Source organism: Chaetodon auriga, chromosome 14 (assembly GCF_051107435.1).
Source record: "Chaetodon auriga isolate fChaAug3 chromosome 14, fChaAug3.hap1, whole genome shotgun sequence".
Taxonomy (NCBI): domain Eukaryota; kingdom Metazoa; phylum Chordata; class Actinopteri; order Chaetodontiformes; family Chaetodontidae; genus Chaetodon; species Chaetodon auriga.
In genome coordinates, this window is record NC_135087.1 from 10403142 (window position 1) to 10420831 (window position 17690).

The 17690-nt window shown below is 43.1% G+C and overlaps 1 protein-coding gene across 9 annotated transcripts in view; it reads left to right on the forward strand.

Moving 5' to 3' along the window:
• Positions 1-17690, forward strand: part of qkia (QKI, KH domain containing, RNA binding a) — a 75090-nt gene that overhangs the window by 25400 nt on the left and 32000 nt on the right. For all 9 annotated transcript variants that reach the window (XM_076749409.1, XM_076749405.1, XM_076749410.1 and 6 more), the window contains exons 2-3: positions 2770-2912; positions 15311-15427. In XM_076749409.1, the coding sequence (XP_076605524.1) occupies positions 2770-2912; positions 15311-15427 (260 nt within the window). The remainder of the gene's footprint in view (positions 1-2769; positions 2913-15310; positions 15428-17690) is intronic.

Consider the following 17690-nt stretch of genomic DNA (forward strand, 5'->3'; position numbering starts at 1 on the left):
GTGTGTGGTTTGCTGAGTCAGGCTGTGGATGACACACACTGAGCTGAGAGATGCCTGAAGGGGAGTAACAGGGGATCTGTTCCTGCCCCTCATTTAGCTGTTATACACGTACATACTCCAGATTTTTGCCATCTAATGCCAAAGTTCAAGAAAAGTTCTCATTCGATAGCGTGCCCTTCTTTTGCTCCAGCCGGTTCATTTCTTTTTCCTCTTTTGTCTGTTCTTCTCGAAGATAGCAGTCTCCTTTCTTTGTGTCTTTCTCACAAAATCAGCCTTTTCTTCCGGGGTGGACAGCTAGACAAATGATCTTGTCGGTCGTGCAAGGCAGGGGGTAATTTTTAGGTGAGCGCAGCGCTTCAGAAAAGACTTGCCGCACTGAAATTAGAGGTTGTCAAATGCTGCACGTCTCTACTGATGGCCCAGCACGGCCCCCTTATGTTAATGTGGCATTTTAGCAAGAGGAAATTAGAAGGAGGAGGGGTGTTTCTGGTGGTTGTTGGGGAGCACTGTCACGTGTACATACTTCTTCTTTTTATTTTCTCTTGTTATCTGAAGGATGTGTGCCCTTGGATGCAAATACCACACAGTATATTTACTTTTGCTGTAAGCTATATGCAGAGACCTGATTTTGTAACCTGCAGAACATCAGCTCCTTTTTACCCATCGTTGATGGCTCCTACACACATGCTTAATCCACCAGTGGTCTGTTAAATAGCTCTTCTGTGTTTATTAATGTTAGCTTGAAGAGAGACACCGCAAGTAGGGTTATGAGATTTATAGTAAGTAGGAGCATTTCACTTTTATAGAATGCCATTTAATAGTGATCATCTTTTCCACATATACTATAAGTAATCAAGCCATGGATGGATTTGCATATGCATCAACCAGTTACAGAGATTAAACTTATGACTGTGTGATTAAAATCCTGACTCTTTAACCACTTGGCAATCGTGCTCTATCATGCCATCAAGTTTTATGGACTTTATGGTTCTTTTGGACACACAACACACAATCATTTGTAATTAGCTGTCCTGTTTTTCATATTCTCATTACTCCCTGTGCTCTGCTGACCTGATCCTGCCTGTGTGATGTGTCACTGCCAAGAACCTCAGTTCATACACAAAGCTTAGATGTGGCCTGAAGCTGCTGGTGTTGGTTCGGACTGATGTCATCTGTCCTCTGGGTTAGATGCCATGAGGATGATTTCATCTGGAGGGAGGACTGGGAGTGTGTGGACCACAGAGTGCTGAGGTCATGTTGTTTGAGAAGGAGTTGTTCTACTCGGAGTATCTTGCCTTGTTTGTGTGGTTCAGATCTGTCCCGTAGGTGTCGTTCACACAGCTGCAGGCCAGATGTTGATGTGTATCCTTGTCAGTGTCCATGAGCCCATCAATCATAAATTTGTCAGCCTGTCATCGACGGTATCCAGAGAAAACATTTTAAGATCAGCGGGAAATCCCCACAAACCGATTCCATGGCTAAGTTCAAGTCTCTTATTTTTTTCCTCTTTTCTTAATTTGTAAAAGTACAATTATTCTAACAAAGACAAGAAGTACACTGAAACCTAATTATGGAAGCTTGACCCACCTGCTAATTTTACTTCAGCATAAGGTTAAGGCTTAGAGGTCAGGTATGCTCTAGTGAGGGCATCTAAAGTTGAGTGTCAGGTTCCCCAGCTAGAGTTTAATATAGAGCTCCCAACTGCTCGAAAGTCTCATCAGAGATGGAAATGATGTCTAACACTGTCCTCCACTCCACCCCACACACATTTCTTCCTACCATTTCGTTTCACATTTAGACTTAGAGAAATGTCTTTGCGGATGCGTCTTCTTGAATCACGTCTCTTCTACCCTTTGCTGCTTGTTAACTTTTTGGTTCAGATTGTTTGTATAATGAGGGCAAACGTGGGAAGTTAAAAAGTGCAAGAGGTGTAGATCCCCTATTAACAGGTACTGCAGCCATCGGTCCTCATCCAACTGTGACACTCTCACACATACTTTATACACAAACAGACACACAGGATGGGCCAGGATGAATGAATGCCCTTTTTTCCTCAACCTGTATAGTACAGCTTTACTCTGTGTGTGAATTTTTGTGAGCTACAGAGGCAGTCAAAATGGGGTGAGACTGTGAATTAGAGGTGAGCGTGCGTGTATGTGTGTGCGAGAGAGAGGGGGAGGTCCATTAGTTTTATCTGACAGAGGGATCAGATCTGAAGGCATGTACCTGAGCCTGAGCGATTCTCCGCGTCTCCTCTCCCCACCTGCCCAGCTGCTCGTACAGGCTACTCTATTAGACAACAGTCACTGGGGAGTATCAGGCAGAAAGGAAAGATGGTGGCCCTAACCCCTAAATAATGCAGCGCTTAACTTTTGTCTCTGGCATATAAAATAACTTGCACACGAACACACATTTACTGTTTTTAGTCAGAGCAGTTTGTTCCTGTTTGTTTCCTTCAGGTATCAAGCAGCGTCCATGCTCAGCTGTCATATATTTTCACACTCACGTTATGATAATTCTGTGTGTACTCTTGGAAAACAAACTTGCACAATTGTTTATCTGTAAATGACAAACAATTCTCAAGGCAATTGACAGATTTCTGTTTTTTCTTTTCTTTTTTCCGACAAAGATTTATATGCTACATTAAGCTTTTGCCCAGAAGGCAAAATCAATATGACAGTGATATATCAAATACAGAGTAAAATAAATGTTCAGTTGTACTGTTGTTATTCAATTGCTCACCACAGTGCACATGTTTGTGTGTTTCAGAGATCAACAGAGTGCGTAAAGACATGTACAGCGACACAGTGAATGGCCTTGTGGACAGACACCCTCTGGAGCTGCCTGAGCCTATCGGACCCATTGTCCACCTGCAGGAAAAACTGTTTGTGCCTGTCAAAGAGTACCCTGACGTAAGTAACTGGTCTACACATCTCACGCTATGGCAGCAATATTACCATATTGCAATAATGTTTGTCTTAATTACTTGATGACTGATATTTACACTGGAACCAATAGTAGAAATGGTGTCTTGAGAAAAAGACAATAAAGAAAATAGTTGGGAGGTACATAAAATTGATGAGATAACAAGCCAGTGGGAATATGCTGTTTGCTTTTCCTCCTTCAATTGAGAGCTTTTTCCTGTTAAATGTTTGGATCAGCAGCTAAATGAGCAGCTTTAATACAGTCAAAATTGACATGCACATCCACACACATCCTCTTGCTTTAGGCTATTCATCTTTGTGGTGCCGCCGCTGGAGTGACAGCTGCTGATACTTCAGCAATCTCTTAACGCTGGAGACATACCTGTTGTTTGTCTCTCTCATTTTTTTTCTGTTGCACACTCTTGCTCTCTCCGTAGTGCCTTCCTCATGTACTCCACTCATACGTTCTGATTTGCTAGTTGCTGGACTCATTGAACGTTCCGAGTTGTTCACAAACTACAGTTGAAGCTTTATCAGGTGGCTGTCTAATTTGGTCCCGGTCTCAGGAAAACATGGCATGCTGCGGTGTTTATGGGCCAACTCAGCGGTAGATTAGTGCTGAGAGGGGATGAAGGAGGGGATTGAGAGGAGGGGTGTCATGAAAAGTAAACTGCAGTGCCATAAATATTCAGTTGAAGAAGATGGAAATCTGTTGGACTTATCACTCAACTTGGTTAGAGCAGTGGCATAGATGGCTTTTATCAGATGGAAAGATGCATTTACATGCACATGCACATACACACAGCTGGGGAATCTTGCTGGTTTTAGAGATGAGGAGGCTAGAGGCAACACTGAAGAGGCGAGTCAGTAAAATCCTTGTCTGAATAATGACAGGGGTGTTTGTGTGTACTGTAAGTGTCTACTGTTGGAGAGCCCTGTAGTGTGTGTGTGTGTGTGTGCGCGTCTATGTGTATAAGGTTGTGGCCACAGTCAGTCAGCCACCTTCCTGTCCTCATGGTAATCTTTGGCACACACATGAATGGTTGTGTCACGTCTTGTGGAGCAACATTTCTCTTCGTAATCCCAGCAGCTTGCAGTGAGGAAATGAATGGAGGGAGGTGACGAAGGATAAGAGACACTGTAGAGCAGGCCAAGGCCTAGCCAGGCGTGGATTGCATTTTCCTCCTGACAGAATTGATAAAGGGCACCAGGGGACTGGCTCGGATCAGCTTAGCTCCAGCTGACCCTCAGACCAGACCAAGCCTCTGAGCTCAAGCTAAATCAACCAACCCCAACCCAGTCTTTCACCTTTCATCCCTAGCGACAGGACTTTAAGACCTTGGACTGTCCCCTAATTTGTTCTGAAAATCATCTTTGCTCTTGGTGCTGCTTTTGTGTGCTAACTGCTTTATTTTTTGCTTTAAGTATTCCTATTACCCTTTATTTCTGCCATTACTTATGCACTGTATTATTATGAGAAAACAATAATAATATGCATTCGCAATTTCCACAAGTGTAAAGTGTCTAAAGTATATATGAGGCAGGACTGACCCTGTGTGATGGATAGATTAGTTGGTTGATACGGAGATGCAGTTGTCTGGTCAACAAATTACTGTGCTTATTTTGTTTTATTTTAAATGGCCTGTTTTTCTCAGTGTAGTTATCTATTCTCTGAGGATGCTATTTAAAGATACAAGACCAAGAGCTTTACCTTTTCATTTGGACATACTCTGACATGCTTTTCTTTACTAATGGAATTATGGTATTCTTTGTGTGACTCTGTGTGTGTGTGTGTGTGTGTGTGTGTGTGTGTGTGTGTGTGTGTGTGAGTGAGTGAGTGAGACCGTGTGTCTGTGTGTGAGACTGTGTGTCTGTGTGTGTTTTGTGCTAACCCTGTAAATGGCCACAAACGAGTGGCTATTTACAGGGTGAGCGTGAGGGAGGTCTGTGAAAATTTGTGGAATAGTGGTTGCCACCTATGACTTTAAAAACACGAGTGGTATGACTGTCTCACACAGACACACACAAACTATTTAAAAGTGCGGCATCCTCAGATGACCCTTGTGTTCCCTTTGCTCGATTTGCTATGCTGCTCTCCACAGAGCAGGGCTGTAACTCAGTATTGTGTTTACGAGCTGTCGAGAAAGCTACTAAATTAATTAGGCTTCCCCCTGGTGGCTGAGATGACTCACTGATGACCTTAGCAGACAAATTTATACACATACTAACATGCACACAAGGATGTGCAAGTAGAGACGAATACACAGTCATGGTGATGCAGAAAAGGCAGATATTTCACTTGAATGTTTTTTCACTCTATTTTAGCACACACATGCACACCCCCTCCACCAAGTGTGGTCATTAAGTCTGCAGGAAAACAGGAAAATGCCAGATAGCTTTGATTTATATAGATGTGATGATCGGAACCAGGGGAAATCAGCAGCAGGTCTAAATGGAATTATTTTTTCTTTTCCTTCCCTTTCCTGTTCTCAGAGAATGTGCAGGGTTTATGCGCAAAAACTGTTATACTGGTAATACTGAAACATATTTGTCCGGCACAGCCAGCTGATGTCCAGATGTTTTAAGAGAGGGCACAACAATATTGACTATTACATCCACAATTACATGCACATTGAAAATAAGTTTATATTGACCCTTTTCCAAGATTGAAAGTCAAAAGTATTTGAATGCTGCCAGTAATGCTGCTCGTAATAGATAATGCAGGCGATCCTTTTGATTGCACTCCATTGTTTTCACTGCTGCTCTATCTGCCCTTTACAGTTTTTTGCTAGTAGGGGTGGAAAGAGAGGGAATGAAATTTGGGATTTCATTATTTGAACAGCAGAAAATGGCAGATAGTGTTGCTGTGTATTCAACTGACTTCCATGTAGAACTGAGCTTCTCTTGGGACTCTGTAGTTTCAGAATAGTTGTCTTAACAGAGTGAGCTACAGTATCTCCACATCCAGTTAGTGTTTTCGAGGAGAAAGAGTGGAATCATTTAGTGGTGTGGTAAGAGCGGATATGATGTAGGATCAATTTGAAAAGGAAGAGAGGAAAGAAATGATGAAGGAAGGGAAGAAAAATGTCACTTCCTATCCCCATCTGCCCACTGCTAAAAGGAGAGGAAACTGTAATGATGATTATTAGACTGGGGAATATTTTCCCCCCTCTTCACATTTCCGTCTGATTTCCCAGATTCCCCCCATCGAAAAGGCATATGCATATGTGTGTGTGTGCTTGTGTGTGTACGTGTGTCTCGCTGATGCAATTCTAGGTTCTCCCAAGAAAGCAGGGAATGATGGCCCAAGTCTCTGTTTTGTGCTCTTGGCATCAGCTCACCTGCCGTGGAAGATTTGTCATCGTTCATGCTATTTCCCCATCTTTTCCTTCTTTTCATCGTTCTCTTGTCTTTTTGGGACACCTGCCATCCACTTGCCTTCGTCTCTGTTTCCAGTTTAATTTAAAAACATAACTCCCACTTACCTTTACCCGCCACATCCATATGCCGAGGTCACACTCACTCGATGGGGCTTTCTCTGTCTCTCCTACGTGTCCCCTGCTCTCGTTTCACCAGTAGATAATTAGATTGTCCTGGTGCCTGGATGCCGTGCAGCATGTCAATTCTACCAAAATAACTTGCCTTGCCAGCATGCTTCTACTCTAATTCCCTTAAGTGTGTCCCTCTTCTGGCCCGTGTGTGTGCACTTGCCAGCGTGCCCCACATCTGCCTGTAAACGCGTTTGTGCGTCCGGCCTGCGTCTCTATCAGCCTGCTTGTGTGTGTGTGTGTGTGTGTGTGTGTGTGTCTACCCGTCATTCCCTCACCGTTCTTCAAAGTCAGCCATTTCCTGATGTCGTCAGTGGTGCAGAGTGCTGTGAAGCGTCACCGTGGTGACTGCATCTTGACTGACAGCTGAGTAGCAGGCTATCTGATAACTTCAACCTTCAATTAAATGCTATCTGTGGCTCTGCTTTTCTCCCGAGCACACGCTCACACACACATTGATAGGCAGCTGACTGACAGCTCAGCATGTCATTTCCGTTGACCTTCAGGCATCTGATAGGATGGGTGACATGTCTTTTAAGTTTGTCTCTGTCTCCACTTTATTCCCTCTGTATTTGTATTTGCCAACCGTTTGGTGGCTTGTTGGCAGGCCACTGGGTTAGGCCTGTGCCGATTGGCAGTTGGATCGTAAATTGATGATTGAAGGGATGGCCAATGATTGTTTTTTCCTATGCCAATATTAAAAGTGATTTTAGCTAAATTACTACCAGCAGAGCTAAGATGTTATAAAAATAATCTCTAGAATCTGCACCCTACTGTGCATTTAGAGAAGTCTGTGGTGGAGCGGCATATCCGCCCGCTGAGCTCCATTCATCAGCATGAGTGACGAGTGAATTTTAAATCCTTAATTACAAACCGGTTTGCCATCTCTTTTCCATGGATCTGACAACCCACAACTCTGTTCTCCATTTGCCTGTTCACCAAAACTTTTCTCTGCATAAGAGTAGGTACCTTCATGGTTTGTATTGTGATTTTAAAGATAAGATAGTCATGTTAAGCAGACACACAGACATTTTAAAGGGAGTCTTTTGTTTGAATAAAGGAGACATTGCTATTAGATTGAGATTTTTTTTATGCTTATCCACACTCTTGTGTCATACAATGGCTTGCAGAGGCATGTGCTTGCAGGCTGTGTAATATCCTTAGGCTCAACTTCAGCATCTGGGTGAAACCCACAATGTCCCTAAGACACAAGATGTTAGGGGTTTTTTGACACTAAGTCGCTCATGCTGGCATTTCACTGGCATGCTGTGACGTAATTACCCCTACCCATCCCTACTCCCGTAGCACCGTGTGATTGGATCATCTTTTGGCAATCTTGAGTAACCACGATTTGACAATATGAAAATAGAAAGGATCGCCTAGCCCTACACTGGGTAGTAAGAAGTGGAGTGAACACACATGCACGCACAGACTCCACCTTGGCCATGCTGACTCTATGAAATGGGACCCTTCGTTAGACGTAAGCTGTTGAGCAACTGCTAAACAGGACTGACTGAACTCCTCTCACCAGCTAGAAGAGGCCTGAGAGAAGGGAGTTATCTGTTATATACACAGGTCTATGAAAACAGCTCTAAAATACAGCTATGCTGTTGGTGTTTCTGTGGCATTAGTTTTTGTCTGGTGTTTAGAGGGTTGTCATGGTACTTCAGATTGTTTACCTTGGTAAACCCCCACCACACATTTCCCATCTGACACTTCACCTGTCATTATAGAATACAAATAAAATAAAATTCCTCAGAGGGACAGATTTTTGATTGGTATTTTTTGTTGTTGTTTAGTGTGTTCAAGTTGGAGGAAAGGTTCGTATCAACTTTGCTTTGTCTCACAATTTTTAAACTTAAAATGGTGACTATGTTCTTCAGCGCTGACAGATTTCTGAACAAAATTCTCTACAGAATAAAATACTATGAACTAATCTTAAATATTTGCTCAAATATTAAGTCAGTATTCACGAACTACTAACGCTCGTGCTGTAAAAAATGAAATCAAAATGAATCGAGTGTATTTGTGTTCTTCAGTGCTAACAATTAGAATTAAATTTAGTGTGCTTTTCACTGAATCCTACTGTGAATAATGACTCTCAAAATTGTCTAGGAACAGTCAACATGCTGTGTGTGTGTGTGTGTGTGTGTGTGTGTGTGTGTGTGTGTGTGTGTGTGTGTGTCTATACATGTGCGTTTGCTTTGTCAGGTTTTTTAGCAGGTGGAAAAATTTGCTTCAGTGATTCAGTTTGACTGCAGTGCACAAATTTTGAGATACCAAAAAAAGAGGCTCTGGTGATTTGAGCTGACAGGGTGTCCTGGACCTTTCTGTTTCACTGCAGTAAAATTGCCCGGACCAAACCAGCCAGTTCTCTGCACAGAGAAAGTCATTAAGCTTGTTCCCATGAGGGTGTCATCACTTATCATGCCGGCTCCTGATATCCTTCTGACCCCCTTAAGTCATTACCAATCCTGGAAATGTACTGCCCCATACCTCACCTCACCTCACTGATTGAGCAGCAGAGTGGAGGATTTTGATATCTCTAGCTAGCCAGCCATGCATGATGATGATAATTTGATGAACGGATGGTTTTCTAGTTAGCTATTTGATGAGGAGGGTAATTACAATGATAATTTAAACAGAGGACTCTATTTGTTGTAGTCAGTTAACATGATGAAGGGCAACAGTGTAAGCTGTTAGATGTGTATTTATAACTGCACTAATGCCCATGATTGCTTGCTTATTACCAACTTGTGCTTGTATACTGTAAGTGGATGGTGTGTAGCGCTTTCTTGGCTTGTTCATCTCCACAGTCGTTAAGCTGAGAAACAGAGAGAGGTGAAAACAGAGAGTGAAGGACAAAGGAAGCGGGTTGACCACACAGGCACCAAAGGCTGCACAAGGGAAGAAGTATTATCTTACACTGTGTCTGTGTGGATTGACCAGATCCCACTGATAAAAGATTTTTGAGACCATTAGCAATGTTTTTGAGTTTAAGAAGAATGACTTAATGATATACAGTGTGCAGTATTAATGGTAATATTCATTATACACACTGACATTTGGAAGGGATCTCAGGATAAATGTAGCCATTATTAACATCTGTCCCATTATGTTATTAATGAGCCATGACAACAACACATACAGAAGTATACCACAAAGCTTCAATGCTTTGAGTTGGGGTAGTGGTCAAGCGGTGCTGGTAACAGTTCCAGCTGAAAGATAGTCACAATTTTCAGGTTCTAAATACCTTTCTGTATACCAGTACAAATAGGATTGGCTGTTACTAGTCAGTTGGTTGCCAGTCATCCGATGTAGGAGCCAATGATATTGAGGTGTGAGTGAAATTAGCTGATGGCTGATGCATGTGCGACTTCAGTGCTTTGCCTGAACTAACACAATTTTCTGCTGAAAGTATTTGGTGTTGGCCAGCCGTGACCAATCTAAAGTAGATACCATTTTACTTCCTCCGCTGGGTGAGAGGGTTGCAGGGGGGCTAGTAGCACAGCATGGTTAGCATTCGTCCACAGCTTTCTCAGCTCTGTGATTAACTGATACTTAAGATGAATATTGAGGGAGTCACTGAATGTTATTTAGGAACTTCTTACTTAATGTATTTTTCTCTGTCTGCTCCTCACTTATCTGAAAGTTCACAAACTTTGCTCTCTGCTTCCTTAACTCACGTCTTCCAAACTTCCAGACGACATCAATCTTTACGCTTTCCATCTCTCCGTCTTTTCTGCTCTGTATTTCCACCCTGCCTGCAACCCCAAAATAAACCCAAACAGAATTATCAAAGGAGCTATGGATTAGGCGCTAAATGCTGGATGTGCTGAATAGAGAGCTTTGAAGTCTATAGGGCTTTGAGGCGAAAATGTCACCGCTGGAATCTAAGTCTAATTTTCACTCCTTCATCGCCCCAGCCTCACCTCCTCTGTCCCTCCTGTCGATCAAGCATAAAAATCTTGTCCTTTTACTGCATGGAAAAGATATGTATAGTTGCTGTGTGCTAATATGTGTGTGGGTCATGGGGATCAGGCCACAAAGTAAAGGTTAAGATAGATTAATTGAATGATGGAACATTTCTGCCCAAAGATGAACGAGTGATGAAAGGCAGTCAGCTGGTGGCTTGGGAGGTTGTTTAGTCAGAGGTAAGCATTGATTTGTGCTGTGAGAGACCCATGCACCACAGGAGGATGACAGATATGCAGAAGAGGAAAGGCAAGATCCTGAGTAAAAGGAGGCCTGCTCAGTTTCCAGAAACTGAAAGAGCAGGCGTGGAAGGAGAAGGGAGGTGTTTTGGCATCCAATAGCAGTGTTCACCTCTGCGCCCTCTGTGAAGCCTCCAAATACTGTAACTTAGAGTGTAATGAGACGGAAGGTTTCTCAGGTATGAGGAAAAGGCGAGTTTCGCTGCAATAATGGTTAGCCATTATTTTGGTATGGGCTGTTTCACAATAATACTTTGTAACATTAAGGAAGGGTTAGACTCAAATGAGTGCAAAGAGGAAAAAGATGAGGACAGACAGAAAGCAGGGAAGAGATGGCAGTGCCGGGTGTAACCACAACAGATTCCACCTTGCTTTGATACATTGCACTGAATCAACTGTTTCCTCATTTCCATAAGCCCCTGAAGGCTGGCTAATAAGTGATTGGTATTCTCCTCCCGGCCTGGCCCTGCTCTTCGATAAGCTCTGCGCGCACACAGCCAGAGCCCTCAGCGTGATCTCATTTCCTGTCTCCCCACCATCACAAACAAACGCCGTCAAAGGCACAATTGTTCTGCTTCTCTGAGCATTGTTGGTGGAACTGCTGTTGTTTCTCACTTGTTCACACATAAACAAACCACAATGCACATGCACACAAACCCATGCGACAGTCAGCTCTGGGTGCTGAGGGTGTCTGCAAGAGTTCATTCCATACAGTACACTGTGGTTTCACACACACTCGCACTCATAAAACACACTGTGGCGTAGACGTAGATATGCTCACAACATAACCCGCCTGTGGAGTAGCGATAACTGGGGCTAAACAAAGGCCCTTTAATGTCAGTGTAAGCCCTTGTCCTGAAGGGGGCTTTGTCTGTGTGTGTATGTGTGTGTGTATGTGTGTGTGTGTGTGTGCATGTGTGTGTGTGTGTGTGCATGTGTGTGTTTGTGTGTGTGCACACGCATCTGTCTGTCTTTCCATGTTTGCACACAAACTATGTTTGTATATACTGTGTGTGCTTCTCTGTATTTGTGTGTTTGTTTGAAAAACTTTGAGAAAACTGAGATAAAATGAGACTGAAACAGAGGAGTGAGGAAAAGAGTTTGTCCACCAAAGGGTCCCAGTGCCTCTAATCTTCAAATGCTGTAAAGCAGAGGAAATAAGAGACTGCTGGGAGTTTCCGAGTCAGCAAAACACATTGTTTCTGCATGTGTTGTGTTCACCAGATGAGTGGTAACAGCAGTGCATCATAAAACAGAGACGACAGATATGCATGCATTCACACAGTATTAAGACACCTTTTGTATTTGTATTAATTATCTAGATTTAAAAGCCTCTTAAATTTCAACTAACTTCCCTGCCACTGTCGACTGCTTCAAGATCTCATAGAGGGCGCAGAGCTTTGGAAATACAGCCAACAAGCCATGGTGTTTCCCAGACATGACTTTTTAAAGACCTCAGTCTGGGGAGCCAGTGGAATTGATGTAATAGCAGGAATAGAGCAGATGAAAACTAGCTTTTTTTAGTAGGTACGGAGGAGGCTAGATAGTTTAGCAAGAGGAGGTGAAGAGCGGATAGTGTATTTGGCAGTGAGGGCACTGTATCCATCCTACTCCTCTGGCTGTACTGAGTGGAGTTCCTGGCAGGCTCAATGGCCCTGCACCCTTCTGATAACTCACCCGCCTGGCTTTCCATTGTCTCTACATTCCTGTGGCTTAAAATGGAGGTCGTCTTTTCTAAAGGCATATCAACATCCATGAGAAGAATGTCAAACCTTCAGTGCAGCCAGAGAGTAGATAGACCTCCATGTACTGCAGTTAATATCAAGCTTAAGAAAGATTGTGGCATCATTTTTATTTACGATGTAATTACAATTCTGATGGTGAGGTTTTGTTGAGATGAAATGGTGTTAATTCTTGTTACATTGCCAGATTGTGATGAGATGCGTGAAGCGGAAACACAGTCATTTGATGTGGGTTTGCATTTAAATTTACTTTGAGGATGCTTTTAAGTGAAACTTGTGGCAAATGCTTGGCCAAACACAACGCCTACACTGTGCCGTGCCCCCGCCCATATGTTCGTGCGAGTTTGTGCACATGCCTTTGTCATCATGAACACATATCTACCACTTCTACAGCAGCCTTCACCCACGAGGCATGGGATGGCCTACCATAACCCTGTATCCCTGACTGCCCTATCAGATGGAGTTGAGTTCCACATCTAGACTGGGAAAACTGTGAGAATGTGGTGGCGGTGTGGGCCCTCCTTGTTCTCATCTAGCTCTCCTAGTACTGGAAAAACAAGACACTCCTGACTTTATTCGTTCTGCTCTTGTGTCATCATCTCCCTAACCTTTTCTCTCTTAAGCTTTCCCCCATCAGGCCCTGATCACTGTCAAGTCTAGTTGTCATCAACATATTCTTGTCCATAGAGAAACACCATCCACTCAAAAACAAAATGAGAGAAGGACGGAGAATAGAATATTAAATGTTGTTTCAGTAAAATTTCAGGACTTTCCAACTAGTCTCACCATTGGAATCAGATGTACCTTTTCCCCCCTCTTGTGTATTTGACATCTGGAACTTGCTCTATAATTCATTTACACTATGTAATTAATATATTAATGGTTGTAAATCTGATGGGATTTGGACTGAGGGAAGATATTGTAGTCTGTTAGGCTGTCACACGTGTGCACAGAAAACAACATATAAATATAGAAAGTTTTTAAACCTTGTAGGTGTGTGTGCGCCAAACGACAGCTAGCATTTTTCAGATATGGTACCACAGTTGCTAGCAGCGTAGGTTGTGTAACAAAACCCAGGACATTGCCACTGTAGCTTCTGTGTAGTAGGTTAGAGGCCATGTCTCTTTATGTGTGTAGTGTAGGAGGACCACAGCACCACCATAATGCCCAGAGCTTGGGGTTCACCCTTGTCTGCAGCGGGTGCTGTGATACAGACAGACAGCTCTCTCCTGTGGTCCTTGAGGCTGTGTGTTTGCCTGTGTGTGTGTGTGTGTGTGTGTATGCATGAGTCGGAAACAGGCCACCGTGCATCACTGGTGGCTGACCTCCGAGGACAGGTGCCTCTACATCCTTAAGTAGGCGCACACACTCTCCCAAATAGCCCCTCCACCAGTTTCCTTGATTCGAGTTAACCAAACAGACAGTAGCCTTGTGACAGAGAAGCACATGTATAAAGCCCGTGTATCTGCATGCTATGATCATCCGCAGGGACTTAAGCATCTCAGGGTGTGTCTTTTCTGCCAGAGACAGCCAGGCAATGGTTGCAGGCAAGTCCAGTGACAGGGACAAAGAAAACAACATCCTGGAGGTTTTGACTGTCTTCACCAGGGTTTGTTTTCGTGGTTTAGGGGAAATACACCAACATCGCGTTAAATTTGTAATCCCTCTGTAATTAAATGTGACTTCTCTGATGGCCTTTTGGATCTCACAGAGGCATTAATGCGATGGAGTGCGTAAGCAGATGTGACTGCGTTTAAGAATTTAATGCAGCAGTGTCACGGCTCATTGTAGCAGTTCAAGAGGCAAAGAGTTGTGCTTCTCATTGTCCAGGAAAGCTCTCCACTATGCCAGTGAGCATTTGAATGGTTCAGGTTCGGACATTTTTATCCCATTTTAATAGTGTCAGAGATCTCTTACCCATCATTCTCTCCAGCAGCTGCCGTGTGCACTGTTTAAACGGGTGGTTTGTTTACCTCTTTATGCGTCACTGTGCTCCCCCTTTCCCCATCTCTCCTCCTTTCCTTCTGTTTTTATTTTGGCTGAAAATTGTGCTGGATTATTTCGACACATTTTCCCTTTATCCCGTCGGAAGCCAGTTTCAAGTGGAGAGGATTACGTCGTTAAATACGTTTCCTTTTGGTACAAAGCTCCAAAGCCACACACCAGTGAAAGGGGGGCCTTGATAAGAGAATTGTGTCAAGTACACTACCTCACCTCACAACTTACCTCCCCCTCAACATCCTCTCCACTCTATTTTCCCTTTGTTTCCCTCCCACCATTCTCACCCAGTCTAAATTTGTGTAGTTCATTTTCTGTTTTCTTTTTAGGACAATTTTGACATTTAGTGGAGGTGATAGAGTAGGGGCAGGCCAACCCCACTGTGGCTGGAAATCAAGCCAGCTAGAAAAACATTAAAAATAGTTCAATATTTTTTTTTAATAGTCTAACAGTTGAGCACTCTTGAAACACTAATGTAGCTTATTCAGTGTTGTAGGAGAGACCATGGCTGAGGGGCAGCTGCCTTCTTTTTGTCCTAGAAAGGCAGAAAGTGTCATGTGGTAGATTTGGTGTGGTGAGTGTAGGTGAGTAGTGGCAGCAGAGGTGTGATGTCCTGCAAAGCTGATGTCATGCCCCCTAGCAGCTCAGGGATAGTGGAATCTGTGTATATATTTGTCTGTGTGGTTGTGCATGTTGACATAGTACTGCCTGTTGTCCTATATGGAGCAAATTCAAGATGACCATTCGAATTCAACCCTTGTGATTGATAAATTTTAATTGCCAAACAAGTCTTTGTGACATGCTGATGTAAAGGACATTTAAATGTCAGTAAGCTCTCTCACTACTCTATATTCACCAGTTTATTTCTCTCTCTGTATCTGCAGTATAACTTTGTGGGGAGAATTCTCGGCCCTCGGGGACTCACAGCCAAACAGTTGGAAGCGGAGACGGGATGCAAAATTATGGTGCGAGGCAAGAGCTCCATGAGAGACAAGAAGAAGGTAAGCTCATCAGCGTGGCGGTGTGCCCAGTGTGTTTAATGTGTTTTATGTTACTCATTATATAAAACTTGACTCACATAAGTTAAGAAAAAAAGCCTTACATTTATTTTATTCAACCAGAATCCACCTCTTTCTCATCTGTCTTGAGATATTAATGCAATAATGTGAAACTAGCTGAGACTGCTATCGCCCAAAAACATCCCACTAGCCCCGTAGAAACACGAGACAAACACACGTTCAGTTGATGCTTGGTGGCTGCATGGTAGCTGCATTCTGACAACTGATAAGGCTGCAAAACGCTGTGCAGTGGAAAGTACAGACAGTAGCAGTAAAGCAGACGGTTAAGGCCAGGGGCAGCCTCTATTTCTGGACCCACTGAGCTCAGGTTGGAGACGTAAAAGGCTAATGTTGTGTGTCTGTATATCCGAGACCCAGGGGGTGACGTTATGCAAAAAAAAAAAAAAAAAAAACCTTTGGTGTCATTTTACCTGCAAATTGTGTATCTGTACAGAATCTTACACAGTATGTTATGGCCTTAAGCAGCCACATCATAGTGTTTGAAAATCCAAACTAACTCACTGTTGCAAAGTAATGTTGGTGAAAGTCAGACCATGTTGGGTTGTCCTGTATGGCTGTTTAGCCTACAGAGGTGATACTTAGGGTATTTCTGTTGCCTACATATTGAATTTTGATACACCATACCGTTCAGCTGGAGCAGATGATTAAACAATGACAATCTAAACTTTGAATGCTACAGCAAGTTGCATGCATCCCTGAGGGGATTTGGTGATGCACTTTGAAGTTACTGTGAGGACAAATTGACAGTTTTGAAAACTGTGGTATTTCAAGCATCTGTGCATGTTTTACCCATGGGGTTTAGCCATGCTATAATGGCTGCTTTTGGCTGTTTTTCTGTTTTTTTTTTTTCCTCCCTTGAGTGATACCTTTTGGAGATGCATCCTTGTTTTTAAATTTCCCCCGTTTCTCCTTTTGTCTTTATCTCCTAGTTGCTCTGATTTGCCAGACAGTGGTGCTATATTACATGCATTTCCATAAGTCAGTAACAAGTGTGTTTCATCCCTCTCCGTGTGGGAATCACCTTCTCTTCACACACACACACACACACACACACACACACACGCACACGCACACACGCACATTCAGCGATGCATCGTAACAGAAACTGGGTTCACACACACAGATGTACACAGATTTTCAGCTGAGTCATAATCTTAGAAGCTCCAGTTTGCTGCAGGGCCAACATTTTTCCTCCCTCTTTCTTTTTTTTTATGGCTCCTCCATTCGTATTTTAATTTCTATCTCTTCTTCTCATTTCCCTTGGAGTATGTTCATTATCACAGAACAAGATGAAGGCACTCTGCTATGGTTTTTTTCTTTGGAATTGGATCCAGGAGCAGTTAAATGGGATAGAACAAGCTCAAGCATGTACAAACCAACATACACTCACACAGACGTTTTTTCAGCACAAATGAATCTCTGATTGCCTTCATAATCTCTTACCATCTTAAAACTTAATGATGTGTGGCAGTTTGTTTGGAGGGACCTGTCAAAGACTCTGTCCAATTACGACGCTGCAGTTAAATATTTATACAAAAATACAGATGAGCAAAATCATTTCTTTTCTTTCTAGTGTTTTGCTAAGAAATGAACTCAGGGAATAACTCAATCTTCAAAATGTTTCTGAAATAGTCCTGTTTGCTACTTTAGTTAAATTATTGTTAGCTTTTTAGGCAAGGCTTTATTCTCTCCATCCTCCTCCATTAAAATTCCATTTCTCTTCCTCACCACCTTTCTGTCTCTCACTTTAGACTACACCGGTGTCTGGTTTAGATATTTTTAGTACGTTAAGCTTGGGAAATGACAAAGGGAAAAAAAACACTCAATGGTCTGCCAGTTTTATGTCCTTTCTGCACCCACATTCAATAAATCACAAGAATTACTATCAGGTTAGTTTCCTGTAACCCAAAATGTACTGGATGGCCTGGGATTGTCATAAATGTGGTTCAGCCCCAGACAAAGCCTCAGCCGTAGCCTCCAGTCGCTGCATCCTCAACCTCGGTATTTTCAGCTTGATGCCCTATGGCAGCAGAGGAAGCCGCGGGAGCAGCTTAGCCAGTGTGTTTATTCAGGATCCATTAGCGGCAGCGTTTTTATGCTCTCAATAATTCAGCTGGTTGCTCCCTCCTGGGCCGCACTGCCTGGCGGGGAGTCGGCTCACTAGAGCTATGCGATGAGAGAGAGG